Source organism: Dipteris shenzhenensis, chromosome 24, assembly GCF_047967505.1.
Source record: "Dipteris shenzhenensis isolate YYH24624 ecotype China chromosome 24, Dip_SZ_1.0, whole genome shotgun sequence".
In the NCBI taxonomy this organism is placed as follows: Eukaryota; Viridiplantae; Streptophyta; class Polypodiopsida; order Gleicheniales; family Dipteridaceae; genus Dipteris; species Dipteris shenzhenensis.
The window spans coordinates 5,035,806-5,056,234 of NC_141619.1; the positions used below are offsets into that span (position 1 = coordinate 5,035,806).

The 20,429-nt window shown below is 44.4% G+C and overlaps 1 protein-coding gene across 1 annotated transcript in view; it reads right to left on the reverse strand.

Annotated features, from left to right (window-relative positions):
• The window catches only part of ACD1 (Pheophorbide a oxygenase family protein with Rieske 2Fe-2S domain-containing protein), a 72,422-nt gene extending 52,245 nt beyond the window's left edge, over positions 1-20,177 (reverse strand). The window contains exon 1 of the mRNA XM_087395445.1: positions 19,499-20,177. Within this exon, the coding sequence (XP_087251571.1) occupies positions 19,499-20,035 (537 nt within the window). The 5' untranslated portion in view covers positions 20,036-20,177. The remainder of the gene's footprint in view (positions 1-19,498) is intronic.
• Positions 20,178-20,429: the final 252 nt, after the last annotated feature.

The following is a 20,429-nucleotide window of genomic DNA, read 5'->3' on the forward strand; positions in this document are numbered from 1 at the left end:
GCTCGAGGTGGAGCACACGGGCTCGAGTCTAGAGATAGCCAACAGATAGGAGAAGTACCTTGTGGTAAGATCAGAGGACCACACCATTGGTGGGACTCTGGATCTATCTCTTTTGTATTGTGTCCATAGCTTTGGACGAAAATATATTATTTTGGTGGTTTCTCTATCTGGCTGGTTCATTGTCTATTGATGAGTCTGCACATCTATTTTATGCACATAAGTTAAGAAGTTTGTGATTCCACACCCCACACCACGCTGTGTGAGCTCTTGGGCTATTCTATCAGTCTTCCGTTGTGCATACCCAAGTAGAGCCTGAAGGTATCAGAGCCCAAGTAGGAGGCTCACAGGTGTGGGAGCCTGAAGGCAAGGACCTTGCTGAAGGACGACCTTGATTCAGAAGCTCTTGGGAATCAACTTCCACGACTGGAGGATTGTGCCCTTGCGAGAAGGAGGGTGACTCAGTTTTAGTCAAGTGCGTTTAAAGTTCGCGGTCCACGTTATCTGGAGATGTACTTTTGTTGCAGACCTTGCCAAAGGAAGGACGGGTTGAAACAGACCCTCAGAGCATGGTGCCTGGAAGACTCCAGGTTGTTCACTCATTATGAGGGGGACAATTGGAAGATTGTAGAGGCTGGGTTGCTCGAGTTCAAAGGCCAGAACGTGACTGAAGGAGGTGGTGCCAGGAGGTGTTACCAGAGATGGACCTGTGTACCAGGATGGTGTGCGGAAGCGGAACCAGACCTGGTGGAGCAGGAGCCACTGGATGGAAAGCCCGGAAGAGAACATCGTCATCGACGTGTTGGCATTGGGCCGAGATGCGTCGGTGAGAGAGGGTGTTGGAAAGGTCACCTCCCCATCTGTAAGCCCCCATATGAGGAGAGCATGGCGGGGGTGAACCTAGGGTTTAAGGGAGTGCCACACGGGCAGCATCCTGGCTGCCATGTGGGTGCTATTCAAACAACAAAGAGTGAATTACCTGGAGACATCAGCATGGCTGCGTCAGAAGACACCTTTGTGAAAGGGAGATGGTGGGGACAGGATGTCTTGGATCTGCCTGGCAGAAAGGATCTGATGAGGAGCATGATTGCGTGGTGATCCAGAGGAAGAGGTGCTTGCATGACAGGGTCCTTGGCAAGGTATATGGGCAGGTCTATGGCCTGCAAGCACGGCTGGCAGGTGGCGGGGTAAGCAGTCCTAAGGGGCTGGGCCCTGCATGGAACAAAGGACCAGCAAATGGCCCTAAATAGGGCTGGATAGGGAGCCAACCAGCCAACCAACTGGTCGGTTGGTTAGGGCTGCTACAGACCAGCCAATCGGCCCAATTAGGGCTGGCTGGTCAGTTGGTTCAAGGGGGCCTTGAGCCCTCTAAAAGGAGAGGCCCTGGGCCTCATTTCATATCCAACATTCAGCAAGAAAAGGAGCAGACAGAAGCCACTCCCTTGGGCCTCACACTGGGGGTGAAGGAGAGTGGAAGATGTGTTGCAGACTGAGTTCCCTAGAGGCTGGACCTTGGCTGTCTTCTAGGGCAGCAAGGTGTTGTGATCATCATATTCTCTCGAGCCGCCCTCTAACAGCAGACAGGAGCAGCAAGAAGGCAAGCCTTGGGCCTATCCACAGGAGGTGAAGGTGACCCTGAAGGAGTTGCAGACTGAGCTTGAGTGGCAGCCCACCTAGGCTGGTTTCCAGACAGCAAGGTGGAGAGGATCATTCTGGATGGAAAGTCTACGGAAGCTCGAGGTGGAGCAGGCGGGCTCGAGTCTAGAGATAGCTAGCAGACAGGAGAAGTACCTTGTGGTAAGATCAGAGGACCACACCATTGGTGGGACTCTGGATCTAGCTTTGGACGGAAATATATTATTTTGGTGGTTTCTCTATCTGGCTGGTTCATTGTCTATTGATGAGTCTGCACATCTATTTTATGCACATAAGTTAAGAAGTTTGTGATTCCACACCCCACACCACATTGTGTGAGCTCCTGGGCTATTCTATCAATCTTCCGCTGTGCGTACCCTCTGTTGGGTCATTTTTAACATGCACAAGTGGCAAGTGCACTTCCAGTTTCACCCTTATCCTGATGATGAGGAGATTCAACTTCCAGCAAGGTATTAATCTAGAAGAGCAGTACTTTGGTGGAAGGAGTTGCCGCCGAAACCCTCCACCTAGACCGTATTTAAAGAGCTCTTCAGGAAAGAATTCCTAAAGAAAGAGGACTATGATATTGTAGAGAAGTTCAAAGTCCTAGACATGCCCAAATAGAATCTCACCTTCAAAGTCTATCTACAAAAGTTTTGGGATTTGTAGAGTAGAGCCACAAAGATGGATCCAATTACCTTATTGGGCTTCTTTGTGGACACATTACTTGATTCCTACAAATTGCAGGCCAAGAATAACAAGTGCACTTCTTTGCAAGAGGCCATAAATTACACGTGTATCTATGATGACACTATGGCCACGACAAAGGGTGCATCCACCTCACATACCAGTGGGAAGCACAAGCGGATGTTCTTCCAATTTTCTACTAGCACCGCGGAGGGGAAGTCTTCAGACAACACCTCCAAGAAGAAACCGAATTCGACTATGGCTGGCAAAGCACATTTCCTCCATACCTTGAAGCTGAAAAAGGCAGGTCGATGTTTCATTTGTGAGGAGCGTGGCCACACAGCAGATTGTACCATGCACAAGAATCCTACAGCTGCTCCAAGGCCAAAGCTGCCTTTGGGACAAGGAACTAAAGCCAAAGGGGCTACCCAGGCGACCATGACAAGTATTTCTATGAATGTTATTGCTAGCCCTCTTTCTTGTAGATGCACTTTTAATAACTCATTATTTAAAACCCATGACCTTGTCCGGGCTTACGAGAAGGTCAAGGACACCCAGATTCACATTCTCTTTAACCCAGGCAGTTCTCACAACTTTATTAACCATAAACTTATGCAAAAGCTGGATATACCTACGACACCTAGCGATCACACATATGGGGTGCAGCTCTCCACTGGGACGCACTTTTTGGGATCACAAATGTCAGAATCTTCCACTCCAGATTTAAGACTACACGGACATTTTGACGTGGTATGTGATGCACCTCAACCATATAGACTTGTTAGGAATTGAATCATTTGAAGCCCATGATGTTATGAACATAGGGTGAAAGGATCATACTCTTTCTTTTTTGGACACAGGCACTCATACATGTATTCATGGCGATGCTATTCCTTCTTCTTAAGGACATTGTATGTGCGATGCAGCTTTGGAATATATTAAAAACTTTTTCTTATAATGTGTAATAGTGTGTTTTGATTCCGCTTTCTTCATTTGTTGTTTCGGTAATTGACAAAAATGATGTAAGCATGTATGAACACCAAGAATTAAATAAGTTGTTGAATGATGGTATTCCCAGACCAACTGCCCTTACCTCTTGAAAGGGCAGTAGATCATTGCATTGACTTAGTCCCTGGAGCTCAACCTATTAGTATTCACCTTATGGGATGAACCAATTCAAGGAGGACGAGTTAGCCAAACAACTTCAGGATTAGCTGAAGCTTATAGCCCAAGTAAATCACCTTGGGGTACACCTGTCCTTTTGAGAAGGAAAAATGAGAATTCATGGAGAATACGAAGAAAACCAAGATTACAAACGGTTGAATAAAGTGACAATTAAGAATAGATACCATCTTCCCCGCTCCGATGATCTAATAGACAGATTGGCAGGAGCGAAGTATTTCACAAAGATTGATTTGCATATTGGTTATCACCAACTATGCATCTATGTGCAACACATAGAAAGAACTTCTTTTCGACCATTACGATTTCCTCATATTACCTTTTGGTTTGACCAATGCTCCTGCTACCTTCCAACAAATGATGAACAACTTGTTTCAAGACTATTTGGAAAGAAAACTGAGATTATAGACGGTTGAATAAAGTCACAATTAAAAATAGATACCATCTTCCCCGCTCCGATGATCTAATAGACAGATTGGCAGGAGCGAAGTATTTCACAAAGATTGATTTGCATATTGGTTATCACCAAATACGCATCTATGTGAAACACATAGAAATAACTTCTTTTCGACCATTACGAGTTTCTCATATTACCTTTTGATTTGACCAATGCTCCCACTACCTTCCAGCAAATGATGAACAACTTGTTTCAAGACTATTTGGACAAGTTTGTTGTTGTGTTTTTAGATGACATCTTGATATATAGCAAGACATTAAAGGACCATATTCGGCACCTCAAGATTGTCTTAATCTTGTTAAGATAGCATAAGCTATATGCCAAGATAAGTAAATGTGACTTCTTCATGAAGGAGATCATTTATTTAGGACACAAGATTTTTAGGGAAGGTATTAGCACTGATCTCGATCATATTCAAAAGGTGTATCGCAGACTGTTCATTCTTTCCTAAGATTCATTGACTTTCTTAGTGAGATTATTCCACGATCACAATTTTGTTGATCAACGTATTGAAAGTTCATGGGCGTAAGTCCAATTAGCCTATCAAGATTTGAACAAGGCTTTTGACACATTAAAACTTTGTGTCAAGGAAGCATCTCTTCTTGCATTGCCCAATCCTATCCGCCCTGAGGTTTTAAAGGCCGATGCGAGTGATTATGCGATTGGGACAGTATTGTTCCAAGAAGGTAGACATGTAGCTTTAGAGAGTAAAAGCTAGATAGCACTCAATACCGTTGACTCATAATGGAAAAAGAATTGTATGCTCTGAAGGTTTGGAGACAATACCTCTATGGTTCTAAGTTTGTTATATTGAATGGTCATCAGTCAATTAAGTATGTCTGTGATGGTTCGTACTTGAAGGGAAGAAAGGCTAGATGGGCTGAGCTGATGCAAGACTTTCACTTTGAAATACGTTATCGTAAAGGTTCCTTTTATATAGTATGGTTGATGCTTTAAGTTAGATCAAGTTTGTAAATGCTCTATCATTTACTGAAATATCCTCTGACCTATTTCAATCCTTGAGAGGGCTTTGCGACCCTAATAGTTATTTCAGTCAATATTGGCAAAAGGTCCAGGATGGGAGCTCAATGACTGACCAAGACTCAAGGATTATGCCACCTATTGTACAGGCGAAAAGAAGTTAGTGGATGATTGCTGTTCCAAAATGATAAAATTTGTGTACCAGATGTGTCGGATCTTTGATCCAAGATTCTCCAGAAGTGTCTAGTGCAGGACATCCTAGAGTACACAAGACTTTGTCTCTTGTGAAACATACTTTTTATTAGCCTAAGATGCGAGAATTTGTTCAGAATTCGTCGAGGAGGATTCTACATGGGAGACATTGACTAACCTTCAGAGAGAGTTTATGAACTTTCTTATGAACTCAAGAGTGAGTTCTTAGAGGAAGGGGAGTATGTCATGTGCATGGACCGTATCTGACATGTGCTTAGGCACACAGGACTAGCTTAGGTAGCCTGGGGAGGCTAGGGGCTAGGTAGGCCATTTGCAGGTTGAGTTGCTGCCACAAAATCAATGACACTCAAGCTCTACTCACAAATGATGTGTGTACAAAGTATTGCAAATGTACGCACTTACAAAACTAGAGAGATATATGCAGCATGTAACTCAGTAAAACGTCTTGTATATAATGCTTCACAAAGAATGAAAAAACTCTCACAAAACCTCCTTGGTTGTTTTGTACATGTGTAGCGAGGTGTGCTGTCCTATGTGTGTTGAAAATATCGTGATATTTAAGGTAGTGGCCAATGTAATAATTTATTAGAAGGGATAGGGGCACTCTTTCCTTGTGTAAGGTTTGTTCCCTAGCCACTATTCATTGTTGAGTTTAGGTGTGTGCTCATTGTAATCCTAGTTTTGGGCTGACCTAGGGTTTTGTCATGTTGACAACCCTTGTACTTTCTCACTAATTCATTCTTGCAACTTCAGTTCATGGATTCTCATGTTTTGCTCTATCCACATTGTATTCCCCACCTCCATCTCCATCATTTGGTATCAGAGTAAGAGGCACATCTAGTAGACAGACCTCGTCACCTGTGACAAAGTCCCGAAGACTCTTGCAACTAGATATTCTTCACCATAAACTCCACAGGGAATAATTGGTGCCATCAAATTTACCTTCCTAGGCCAAAACCCCAAACACATCTCCCGGATTCTAATTCTGACCATCTCAGATATATGCACAAGTAAATAACCCAAAAATTCACTTGTTGTGAAGGGTATTGCACCAACTTCTTCAGACTGCCTCACTAGCTAATGCTTTGCCAAACAATGTACAACCTCACCTGAAGTCTGAGTGTACCTGCAAATGACAGAATACTCCCAAAAGATTGGACAGTAATTCCAAGAAGATGCACACATTCCTTCACTAAAGAGGGAAGCTATAGTACAATCTGAACTGATTTCTCAGTCATTGTATCTTCCTCTAATGGAAGCTGTGCAGAAACAAACTGGAACATCAAAATTAGAACTTTCTTTTCAGAATACACCGTCAGCCAAACTGAACCTGAGCAGGTCCAAATAGCTGCAGAATGTCTATAGTACAGAAGCGACTTTGCTGCAGCAAGAAAACCCTTCAAAACAGGTCAAAGAAGCACTGAACAGCAGAAAAAAAATTAGAACTGTTCTTTGTCAGAATACACCACCCATCAGCCAAACTGAACCTGAGCAGGTCCAAATAGCTGCAGAATGTCTATAGTACAGAAGCGACTTTGCTGCAGCAAGGAAACCCTTCAAAACAGGTCAAAGAAGCACTGAACAGCAGAAAAAAGGACCTCCAAATGTGTCAACTAGGTCTGGTGAGCTCCAACCTGAGAACAACAGGTCCAAAACAATAGACAGTCTGTTCAAAATCCTTAATAACAGGTTGAAACAGCTGGGAAAATCAGTCGCTCAGGTCGACAACAATAGCATCCAGGTTTAAAACAACTCCAAGACCATGCAGAAGGTGGCAGCCAGTTACAATCACTCACTACAGGTCTGAAACAGGTTGACCAGCACCTATACTTGCCCGAAATCAGCTCCAGACTTGACAGTTTTAACTTAGCCTGTAGAGCCTAGAACTGAAGCTGGCTAGTGAAAAAACAGTCCACGAGCGTCATGACAAGAGAAATCACTATTTTGTGATTTAATAGACATTAGAACATTATCACATGAAGTGCCAAGTTGAGGTGTGACATATATTTGTATGTATGATGGACACCGACCAAATTGTTATGGCGATGGTTCATCTCAATAAACAGGGCTTGTCAAGCTGGAGCCACTGCTTCAGATGGCACCAAATTAGGACATGTAACACTTATTTTATTAATAAAGATGTGCACCCACGTGTCTAGGTCCTAGGGGCAATAGGAAGGGAAGGGTGCATTGAATGGTAGATGCATGGGTCATAGGCTAAGGGTAGGTCTAAATGGGAGGATAGAACTTGACTAATCTCAAGGAGCACTGGTGAAGGGGTATCTTACTTCATTGTGAATCTGACCTTGCATTCATTCGCCATCTCTCTCCCACCTTGCATGTAGGTCAACTACAGGAAACAAGTACTCTCATGAGGGCGCTCTTCCCCCATTGAAGGGCCAATTGGCATTCAAATTATGCATGCATTGCACACATTTGCATTCTTGAAAAGTCTGGTTCTTCACATTTGGTATCAGAGCAGCATGGTTCAGCACAAGGACGAGAAGGAAGAGAAGAAGCGAGGAGAGAGAGGGGCAAACAACCAGGACGGACAAGAGGACACCACACAATCAAGCAGACGCGCGGCTAGCGTACGGATAGGGACACGCAAACATGGCTGGCGAAGGACCCATGCAGGGAAGTGCCTACGTGAACACAAGAGGGATGCTGTATGGGCAGCAGCAACCTATCGAGGAGAAGGCGTGCCCAAGTAGGGTTTGCGACCTCAAGCTCTGAAATTTGAATTTCTGAATCTCAAGCAGCGTCACATTGTAAGTTGGAAAATCTTTGTTTCCTGGAAGTCATGGCACAGAAGGCTGAAATCAGGGGCCCTGAGGTAAGGGCATTCTCAAAAAATTCTTCTCTTTGGATGGGGAATAGGGTGTCCTAACGGGGTGACCCCCTCCATTCTCCCTAATAGGAAGTCAGCTTGAAATGCCACTTTAAGGGGGTGATGTACCCACCAAGTACCCCCTATAATGGTGTGCAGACCTTTGATTCACTCAATATGAGCAGCCCAAATTGAGTGTACCAGTTTAAAGCATAAAAACAAGGAAGAAGAACCCAAAAGAGAAGGAAGAAGAGCTCATTTCAGGTGGTTTTTCAACACACAAATGAAGCAGGAGTCGGATAAGTACCACACACTCTATAACACTTGACTTTTGTTGTAAAATAAACCTCTATTCTGAAATTACAGCAAGTCATTTCTTCTCTTTTATTTGCAAAAGCGACAATCCATGACCGCGAAAGGGCTTGCGACCCCACGGGCAAGCAAGCCGCAAAGACAAGGCCGCACACCAAACGAACAAACAAAAAGCTTTGGACGTGACGCATCCCCAAGACATGCGAACTGCAAGTGGGTATGAACGTTTGCATCGCATTTCTGGGCAAGGAACTTTGCGTTTCTGAAAGGAAGGTGCACTGAAACACCGAATTTTGGAGGGTATAAGATAAGGATTTCTCTGGAAATTTTGGTCTTTGGACCAGGAACGGGGTGTCCTAACGGAATGACTCCCCCCGTGTGAATGTACCCTTAACACCCTTAAACCGTGAGAAAAAGAGACCCCCCATTCTTCCCAACGGAAAGTCGGATTGGAACAAGATTTTAAGGGAGTGATCCACCCACCAAGTACCCCTTATAATGGTGTCCAGAGCTCCAATCCACTCAAAACAAGTAGTCCAAACGGAATGTACTAGTTTGCAGCATAAAAACAAGGAAGAAAGGCCAAAAGAGAAGGAAGAAGAAGTCATTTCAAGTGGTTTTTCGAATACTGACCACTTGATTGAGGACTTGTTTCAGCTTATTGAGTAGGTTATTGGAGATTTCAGCAGCTTGGTATTCAGAAGAGGATTCTGAACATGAAGAGATATTGAAGAAGCATTGCAGTGGTACTTCTGCATTTTGGATATTCAGCATCAGGAGGAACCAGAACTTAAAGATGAGATTTCAGTTTTGATTCAAAATAGATCGTGTACTATCAAGAGAAGACTATTTGCAGATTATGAAGAGGTGATGCAAATGCAGAAGTAAAAGAGAAAAGCGTACGCAAGAGAAAGAGACGAGAGCACCCAAAAGAGGACTCTACCCATTTAAACAAGAGGGAGTTTCATGACAAAGGAAAATCTCTAATCAATGATTAGTAGACATTGGAACATTATTAAATATTATACGCTAACGATGTAACTTGTATTTATGATGGACACTAACCGAATTGTTATGGCGGTGGATCATCTGAGTACCTAGAACTAGTCGAGCTGGGGCCACTGCTTTAGACAACATCAAATTCGGACATGTGACACTATTCTATTAATAAAGATGTGCTAGGTCCTAGGGGCAATAGGAAGGGAAGGGTGCATTAAGGTGCATTGAATGATAGATGCATGGGTCATAGGCTAAGGGTAGGTGTAAATGGGAAGAACTTGAGTGATCTCAAGGGACATTCATGAAAGGGTATCACCCTTCATTGTGAATCTCACGTAGCATTCTCTCGATTCACCTTGCATTCATGCTCCCACCTTGCATATAGGTCGAAATCAGCAACAAGTACTCTCACAAGGGCTGTTGGAATGGTCACCTCCCCATCTGTAAGCCCCCATATGAGGAGAGCATGGGGGAGGTAGACCTGGAGATATTGGGGCTGTCACATGGGCAGCACATAAGCTGCCATGTGGGCAGCTGTCAAAGCAAAAGACAAGCGTACGGCCTGCAACAGGGCCCTCTGAAGGGCGGGCTGACGTCAGCTGATGTACAGACCTGTACGGCGCAGCACACGTGGCTGGAGAGAGCCTGGCAAAGAGCAGAAGCACATGGCGCAGCATGGCAGGGCAAGGGCGCCTGCAAGAAGGGCCTGTTGATGGCGGAACAGTTGCAGCCATCCAGCCCTAGAAGGACCCAAGGGTAGGGCCCTATATGGGCTGCCCTTAGGGCCTGGCAGCAGCCCAAGAGACCCCCCAGGTGGTAGGCCAATCAACGGCTGCCTGGAGGTCGGTTTACAAACTATAAAGTCGTGTAGGGAAGGGGCAGTCTGGTCGGCCCATATTCCCCTACCAGGTCCGTTTTTGCCAGCCCCCTTGGGGCCTATATAAAGAGGCCATTGGGCCTCATTCATTCATCACTTGGAGCAGCCCTCAAGACAGCAGACAGGAGCAGCAAAGGGGGAGCCTTAGGCCTACATTCAGGAGGACAAGGTGACCTAGGAGAAGCTGCAGACTGAGCTAGAGTGGCAGCCCACCTAGGCTGGCTTCCGGACAGCAAGGTGGAAGGGATCTAGACAGAGAGTCTACATATGCTCGAGGTGGAGCACGCGAGCCCAGAGATCTAGAAGTGTCAGGCTTGTAGTTGAAGAACATATTGGTATTGTATCCTGTCCTAGTTTCTGGACGGACGGAAATATAAAGTGTTGCTTCTATATTTATCTCTGAGCATTGTCTATTTACTGGCTTGCACATCTATGCACATAAGTTAAGAAGTTTGTGATTCCACACCCCACACCACACTGTGTGAGCTCCTGGGCAATACTATCAATCTTCCACAGTGCGTACCCTGTTGGGTCATTTCTAACAAGGGCGCTCTTCCCTCATTGGAGGGCCAGTTGACATTCAAATTCTGCATGCATCACACACATTTGCATTCTCGAGAAGTCCGGATCTTCACAGGTCTTTGTTACAAACGGGAAGAGAGCCTATCCTTGAATGGGCCAAGTTTGGGAAGCAGCTGAAGCTACTTTCATGCCTCCGAGGCATGCAGAGGAATTGACCTTCCGTTGGGAAAGGTTTAGGCAATTCGACAATGAGAGTAATGCTGAATTCACAGCAAGCTTTGGAAACTCTCTTTAGAGTTCCTAGAAAAGAATAAGGATGATAGAAGAAAAAAATATCTAGCAGCCCTAAGCCCAAAATTTAGGTATGAGGCTGAAATGTTCAACCCAACCAATCTTAGAGACCTCACTAAATTGGCTAAAATAGCTGAGAGAAAGTTGAATCCTCATTAGCCCTTCAATAAGGGAAAGGAGAAAGCTATTGTACAAAATGTTAATAGCTAATCACGTCTTAGATGGGTGCCACTCCCTTCAGGTGAATGTACGATGCTAGAGTACGATGATGATATAGGAGATCAACTCGGTATAGAGTTGGAGATAGACTTGTTTAGCGCCATGAAAGCGAAAGATAAAGCATCCAACCAAGAGAGTGAGGCTTCTACCTCCTCATTCCAGAAATCTACAATGACTATCAAACCAAGAGCAAATGCTATCCATTCAGCCAACACTGCTATATGGAGTGAAATGGATAGATAATAGATATATTCATTATAGAAAATGAATAGAAAATGAAGGATTTACTCCTTTGAACTGAAATAGAAGAGTTAGAAATCTCCATTTAAGATCATCTATAGCCAAGGTTTACCTACTTCAATAATATGTTTAGGTGAGAGAAAATTTTTACTGGTATTCAGAAGAGGATTCTAAGCATAAGGGTTGAAATTACCACTTAGTTGGCACATGAAGAATGTTTTTCATGTGAGCACAAAGAGATATTGAAGAGACACTGCAGTGATATTTCTGCATTTTTGGACATTCAGCATCAGGAGGAACTGGAACTTGAAGATGAGATTGAAGTTCCGTTCATAAGAGATTGTGTACTATCAAGAGAATAATACTTGCAAATGATAAAGAGGCAATGCAAATGCATAAGTAAAAGACAAGTGTACACAAGAGAAAGAGACAAGAGAGGATCCAGAAGATGACTTCTACCCATTCAAGCAGAAGGGAGTGTCATGACAAAAGAAATCACTATTTTGTCATTGATACACATTATGTAAGAAATCCTAGATTTACTATATTTAGAAATGTGCTAAGGAACAGAAAGGAGACTGAGATAGCAGAGAACAAGGAATAATTGTATTGCTTGAATGCCTGTAGGGTAGATGATATGTCATCCATACAATTGGGCCTCTCTTATATAGAGAGTGAAGAGTCACACATGAAAAGGTGTGTACTCCAAAGGGTATGTGCATGAAGAGGTGTGTACCCCTTGTGAAGGGTGTCACCCTTGATGAGAGGGTACATTACAATAGAAATGTCTCTTCATTAGAATGTCTCTTGTGAAGGGTTGTGCCTCATTAGGAAGTGTCCCGTCGAAAGGGCAAGGGTTGTGCCCTTTAAGAAGTGTCCCGTCGAAAGGGCAAGGGTTGTGCCCTTTAAGAAGTGTCCTGTCGAAAGGGCATACCCTTCCACAAGTGTCCATTCATCAAACCATCCATAAGTCTAGAAATAGAGAAAGGAATACGTCACAGATCGTGACATCCCCTCCCACTCAAAAGAAGACCCTGGTGGAGATAATGAACTGATGTAGAAAATATCACTATAAATTCTGAAAATACTGCTGTAAAATGTCAGGGTACTGCTGTAAGTCTTCATCAGACTGCCAAGTAGCGTCGGAGTCGTCCAGATCTCGCCAAAGAACAAGGAATTCCATGATAAGTCGTATCGAGTCTCTCGCTGTCGATGGTCCAAAATACGCTCAGGAATAAGGAGAACATAATCGTCTTCGATTTCTGAGACATAATCACCTGCAGGAGGAACTGCTTCATCCCCTGGAATGTACGTCTTTAGCCAAGAAATATGAAATGTTGGATGGATTTTACCCCATGATGGTGGTAATTCCAATTTGTAACTTAAAGGTGAATTTTTCTTGATGATCCGGAAAGGTCCATAGTATCTTGGTCGCAAGTTAGGAAACACAGACTTAACCGTCTTATAGCGATGTGGGGCTACAAATAATAGCACCATGTCACCAGTGTTAAATTCCAGGTGACGTCTATGTTTGTTGGCAGACCGTTGATACCGCTCTTGCGCTTTTCGCATATGATCCCTGACTTGCAGAAGAATGTCTTGCATTTCTTGAACCAGTTGATCAGCTAGGGCCACTCGATGTTGAAGTACAAAATTCGTTGGTACAATCGGAGTGTGTCCATAAGCTGCTTGGAATGGAGTCATGCTGATGGCACTATGGAAAGAGTTATTATAAGCAAACTCAAGGAGTGGTAGAAACTCTTCCCAAGCTGCTAGGCGTGACTGAACATAATGTCGAAGCATTTCTTCCAGAACTTGGTTGACTCTTTCAGTCTGGCCATCTGATTCTGGGTGGTAGGCCGAACTGAACAGTAGAGTTGTACCCAAAGATTCGAACAGTGAAATCCAAAAGTGACCGGTAAACTTAGGATCTCTGTCGAATATGATATTCTTGGGCAAACCATGGTGTTGGAAGATGTGTTGTATGAAGAGTTTGGCTATGTCCGGAGCCTGGGCACTGCTTTTGCAAGCAACAAAGTGTGCCATTTTGGACAAGCGATCAACAATTACCATAATCTAAGTGTTACCTCTGGAGGATTGTGGTAGTGTTGTAATGAAATCCATGGAAATGCTTTCCCACCTTTCAGTTGGAACTGGAAGAGGCTGAAGAAGTCCTGTTGGAAGTCGTCGGCTTGCTTTCATTTGTTGACAAGATAAGCAAGATGTAACCATTTTGATGACGTCGCTTTTCATCTGAGGCCAGTAGTATGTTGCACTGAGTAACCGATAAGTCTTATTGATGCCTGGATGGGCAGCATAAGGAACTACATGATGCTCTTTTAACAAAAGACGTCGGAACATCCTTGTCATGTGGTACACAGACGCGATCTTGATAATACAGAAGGTCGTCCGTATAAGAATAGGAAGAGAAAATCTTTTGTTCGGAAGTCGAAGGTTGATCTTTTGAAAGAACCTGTACTGCTGTGCCGAAGTCTTTATCATTAAAATACTTTCCTTTGAATGAATTCGGAACATCCAGAGATAATGTAGAGATTACCATGGCTGATGCTAGAGGTAACCTGCTGAGAGCATCTGCAACTACATTGCGTAGTCCTGGAATGTACTCAATGGTCATGTGAAAGTTGGCCAGAAACTCAACCCAGCGTGCTTGTCGGGCATTCATGACTGGTTGAGTAAAGATATACTTTAAAGAGTGATGGTCTATCTTGACCACAGAGTCGGCTCCCATGAGATAATGTTTCCAAGAGCGATAAGCATGTACAACTGCAAGAAACTCCTTATCATAAACCGGGTAACGGGTTTGGATATCAGAATGTTTATGGCTGCCAAAAGTAATAACTCTGCCTTCTTGCATCAAGACTGCTCCTGTAGCGATGTCGGAAGCGTCGGTCATGACCTCAAATGGAAGGTTTGGGTCAGCAATAGCCATAACTGGTGTGGTAGTGAGTGCTTGCTTGAGTTGTTGGAAACTATACTCTGTTTCCGGAAGCCACTGAAAAACTGCTGTGCTTTTCAATAATTCGGACATAGGAGCTGCGATTTCGGAAAACTGATAGACCTTTGTATGGTAGAAGTTTGCCAATCCGAGAAAAGAGCGGACATCATGAACATTCTTAGGAGTAGGCCAGTTTCGGATTACCTCGACCTTCTTGGGATCCACAGAGATGCCTTGAGCGGAGATAACATGTCCCAAATATTCGAGTTGGGTCTTGACGAACTCACTCTTCTCAATGTTGATGTAGAGAGAATTTGCACGGAGAACTTCAAAAACTTGGTGAAGATGTTGTTTGTGCTTATGTAGGGATCTGCTGAAAACGAGGATGTCATCGAGGTAAACTATGACGAACTTATCGAGGAAAGGCCTGAAGATGTCGTTCATTAATGTCATGAATGTGGCCGGGACATTGTTTAACCCAAAAGGCATGACCAAACATTCATAGTGTCCATACTTTGTTCGAAAATCTGTCTTGTACTCATCACCTTCTCGTATGCGAATTTGATGATAACCTAAACGAAGATCAATCTTTGAGAATTGTGTTGCATGTAGAAGTTGATCGAAGAGATCATCGATGCGAGGCAATGGATACTTGTTTTTGATAGTGAGCTTGTTGAGGGCTCGGTAGTCAATGCAGAGGCGCATTGACTTATTCTTTTTTTCCACAAGTAGTACAGGAGATCCGAAAGGGCTGCGACTGGGCCGAATGTGACCTTTGTCGAGTAGTTCAGTGACCTGTCTTTGGATTTCTTCATTTTGAGTGTAAGAAACCCGATAAGGAGGTTTCGACGGTGGATTACTGCCGGGAATAAGTTCGATTGGGTGATCCACTGGTCGTTGAGGTGATAACTACTTTGGCAATTCCTGTGGAAAAATATCTAGGTAAGGCTGGAAAAAAGGTTGGTTGAGGTATTCAGGAAGATCCTTTGTTGGTGTCTCCTCTACTGCCGTAACCAACAGAAGTGAAGTCTTTACTTGACGTTTACGAACCCACTTCTTTACTTGTAGGGCAGAGGCAACTGGGGTTGAAGGAGAGTCCCTAGAACCAGTTAGCTCAATAAGTTTTCCCTGGTGGACAAATTGGATAGTATGGCTGCGAAAACTGATTGATGGATCATAGTCGTATAGCCACTGTTGTCCAAGTATGACATCGTACCGAGAAAGAGGCATGATGTCGAAGTTCAACTTGTCCGTATAATATTGGATGCGAAAAGACAAGTTTTTGATCCTGGTGTTGCACAAGAAAGTAGTTCCATTTGCGAGTTCAATCTGATAGTCCATGAGACTAGGACTGGTGGTCAACCGAAGTTTGTCGACCATAGAACTAGCGAGGAAGTTATGAGAACAGCCACTGTCGATGAGGATAGTGACCGTTGTTCCACGAATCGATCCTTGAACACAAAGTACTTGAGTGGCCAGGGAAGGTTCGGGGTTGCGGGCAAGGCTCAGGTGGATGGCATTCGCCATTCGAACAGCTTTGTCTTTCTTGTCTTGTGCTGGGGTAGCATCTTCTCTTTGGGAAGTGCTAGGTTCCATATTGAAATTTTGCTTTGGTCGCTTGGGACAATCGAACCATCTATGGTCGCCTGTACAGATGGTACAAAGTCCTTTTGTGCTGGAGTTGTTCTTCTTGTCAGTGGCCACACCTTTATGTTGGGGATGTCGGTAATGACTTTGTGAAGAAGAAGAGGCGCGATCCTTGGAGGAGTGCTTCTGTTGGAATCTAGCATATGATGATTGAGTCTTCTGGGGATCTTGAGACTATCGCTGACCTTGATTACCGAAGTTTTTTCGAAACCTGGTGTCATCTTGAGGGCGAGCACCTTTGGCCATAGTAGAGTTCTGTGTGCGATTAGCACTCTGCTTCCCTGTGTTTTGAAAATCTGTAATGCGCTCTGCGTAAGCAATAGCGCCATCTGTGGTGGTGATGTTTGCTTTAAGGACATCGATGCGTAACGAGGGATTTAGGCCTGAGATGAAAGCATGAAGGCGATCATCCTCAGTTAAACCATCAATCTCCAGCACCAATGTGGTGAACTGAGAGATATAGGAAGACAGGGAACCCGTTTGCTCCAACTGTCGGAGTTTTGAACGTGCTTGGAAGTCCGCATTGGCAGGTATAAACTGCTTACGGAGCACGTGTTCAAAACGTTCCCATGTTAACACACTTTTTCCGTCCTTTAAGCATCTTTGCCACCATAGAAAAGCTGTATCCTTGAGGAGGGAGAATGCCAAGGCGACCTTTTTGCCTTCAGTGAGGTCAACAGTATCAAAATACATGCGCATTTTTGCGAGCCATTGGTCAACTATTCGGCGATTGCGTTGACCAGTGTAGGCTTCCGGAAGTTTGATGTCAAGTCTTTTAGTTTTGGAAGCTTGAAGTAAACGGTGGGAATGAATCCGCATAGTCGTCTGGTTGCGTCACGTCATCCTCTATATGTGCGGTACTTCGAGAATCTTGAAGTTGTTGAACTTTCTGGACCAAGTCGGAGATGCTATCTTGAAGCTGGGAAATTTGAAGTTGCAATAGTGATTCACCTTGTACATTGACTTCAGGGGTCTTTTTTGGACTTGATTCTTTGATCTCTAGAGAGGCTTCACGCGAGCGTTGCGACTCGGTGGATCATCTGAGTAGATAGGGTGTTTGAGCTGGAGCCATTGCTTCAAACGGCACCAGATTTAGAAATGTAACACTTATTTAATTAATAAAAGATGTGCAACCATGTGTCTAGGTCCTAGGGGCAATAGGAAGGGAAGGGTGCATTAAGGTGCATTGAATGGTAGATGCATGGGTCATAGGCTAAGGGTAGGTCTAAATGGGAAGATGGAACTTGAGTGATCTCGAGGGACCTTAATGAAGGGGTATCTTCCTTCATTCTGAATCTCACCTTGCATTCATTCGCCACTCCCACCTTGCATGTAGGTCAAAAATATGAAACAAGTACCCTCACGACAGTGCTCTTCCCCCATTGGAGGGCCAATTGGCATTCAAATTTTGCATGCATTGCACACATTTGCATTCTCGAAAAGTCTGGTGGGCATTGAGAGAACATGCCGACAGCATCATCATACTCATGAGGATCCAACATCCCCACGCCTGTCACCTCTTGGTCTTGCTCCACATCGTCCTCCAATGAGTGGAACAAACCTGGAGCACTTGTACAAACACAACACCACATGCTAGTGGTGCTACCAATCCTTATCATGAATCTGCCAGAGTCTTTAACAACACCCCGCATCACCTGCACATCCATCCAATTGCCCCCCCTAGAAAGCTGGGAACAAACCTCCGCAACTTCAGCAGGCCATCTGCTTGAAGACTTGTGTCGGAGACCTGCATGGTAGGAGTAGAGGGGTTTTAGGTCACCTTGGTGAACTCAGGAGTCAGACTTGAGTGGAGCTCAAAGCAAACTTGTTTCCTGAGATAGCTGGGAGTGGTTCTAGGGTTTCTGGAACGAAGTCAGTTTAGGGAGATGTATGTAGAGCAGCCACATGGAACAATGTTTGTGGATCAACGTTGCGGGTTTGGCTGGTTGCTAAAAGGGTTGAAATAGACCCATGATGCTTGGTGCCTAGCAACTCCTTTCCTAGAGGTTCAAGCCACAAAAATAAGCTTGCAAGGTAAGGTACGGCTATATATCTCTGGCTCAATGAACCCCAGCCCCCTTTAACCTGGGGAAGAATCACAGTGTGCCATACCACCCTATCCCAAATGTCCCAACTCCCATAGCACTAGCTGATAGGAATTTCCAAACGAGCGTCCTCAATTGTCCTCTGTATCCTCTGAGAAAGCACCAAACGTCTCATGCTACAGTTAACAAAACCGAATTCACCATCAGAGCTTTGACTGTATAAGAGCCCTTGGCAGTGCTCCAACATGCAGGTGCAGGGGCAGCCTACTGCTGTGCCAAGATCTCAATGCCCAGCTAGCACACACAAGATCTCTGACCTCCAAGAATCCAATTAAAATCCAAGGTCTGAAGCCATGTCATTAACGCCACAAAGATTGAGAGGAAACAGACAGACTTATGCGGAGTGATCTAACCTCCCGATGCCAAGCAGTACCAGACTCCCTCAACATACGAGGCAGTATCATTTGCAAGCTCAAAATCAAGCAGCTTACGCTCCTCCCAAATACCAAGCCATTGACCAACAAGAGGAGAAGTATGTGCTTCCAGGAGGTAGCCCAAGACCTCTGATACAAGAGAAAAAGAAAAGGAGCTGAGGAGCACCCCTGCCAAACTGATCTCAATAGTGGGAAGGCTCCCTCATGCGTCACCCCAGTAGCACCCAGCTTGAACTCCCTGATCCGGCAGAGAGACGCCACAGACACAGTTCTCCCAAAAAAACTCTCTCGCTCAGCATGCCCTTGAGGAGATGATGCTGATGCTGTTAGATATTAATAGCCGTGACTTAAGAGTTCTTAGGGTATATGTTATAGATTCATTTTCTGTCCATCTCCCAAGAGAGAATGGACCTGGAAGCCCAAGCGCTGTACGGCTCAACTCTAGGTGAGGAGGTAACAGGTTGCAACACAACTTATTCCGCAGTATGAACTGTTAATTATGGAAAGGCTTGTGCAAGATGCACTCAGAATCTAACCAATGTGACCCACAATAGAACAAAATGTCACCCATTGTCAATGCTCCTTTACTAGAAGTAAACTCGAACCACTGGTGTGGATCTACAATGAATGCATTTTCCAAAATCTATAACACAGCTGCAATCCAAAACGGATTCTCTAAGACCGTAAGAAGGAAGACAGCATATAAATAGCAGGGTCAATTTGATTTTGCGTCGCCTACCATAATGGTTGTCAAACATGGAAAGGAAAATCTCTGCATCCAGTTCAAGTAATTTGCCGGCACACGCAGTAGATGTATTCATATGAAAGCCATCGGTCGGGATCGTATTCTGTTCCCGACCATTTACGTTTCCATTTAAAGTGGCAGTCTAATTTTCAACCCCGCATCATTAGCTATCAAACAGAGCGCTGCAGAAGTAAGGTTAATGACAACCGAAAAGCTATCCCAGGCTTACAGAGAGAGGTGCAAGCCGATGAGGACACTTGTCCAAAAAAGCCTTCCAATTTCCTTCTCGATCCCGCCAAAGGACGAGTTCTATTCCCAGCAGCTGAATAGAAGTCAAAAGTCGAGGATCTAGATCTTCTATAAGAGAGACTGGGTACCAATGATCCTTCCACACAAACTTCTTTCCCTCTTTCACCCGATCGTCTGCCTGCTGTTGAGACCTGTGGCCTTTCGGAGAGTCATCCGCTTCGAGCTTATCTATGGGATCTTCATTGGCGTTCTCAGTCGGTCTTGGAGGTGCCACGGTCGCAAAGATTCGGTGTTGGCGATGCACGTTCAAGTTAAGACCTCTCGTCATTCGCCCTCCCTTGACTGTAAACCGGTACGAGCGACGTGCCATCCCCCAGAGTAAGCGCTTAACTGCAGCCTGTGCAATGTTTGCATTTGTGTTTCTCTGGTATGCGCGCGACTGATTTTGGGGGGTACAAACTTTTAGAAGAATCTGCACATGAGAAGAGCAAGGTTTGAGCGCAAGGATAGAATCCATAAGGACGTAATTGCCGAGAAAGAGGAGGTGCGAGCGAAGAAAGAACTTTTAAGAGGAGCTTAGAGCAGGAGAAAGGTTGATGCGACAAGACACACACACACACACGGAAACCCCTCACACCACAAAGTGCATCACATGGCTAAGGTTTCTTTAGTGCTTGAAACTCTTTCTTGTAATTTTGGAAATGCTTAGTTAAGTTGTGTTGTAGCCCAACTCCCTTTAAAAGATTATCTTCTAGCTTTGAAAAGGAACTCACCAAAAGATGGATAACACCGGTATATGAGAGAGAGAAGATTATCTTCGAGCTTTGAAAACGAACTCACCAAAAAGATGTATAACATCGATATATGAGACACAGAGAGAGAGAGATAGAAGATTTATCTTCTTGCTTAGA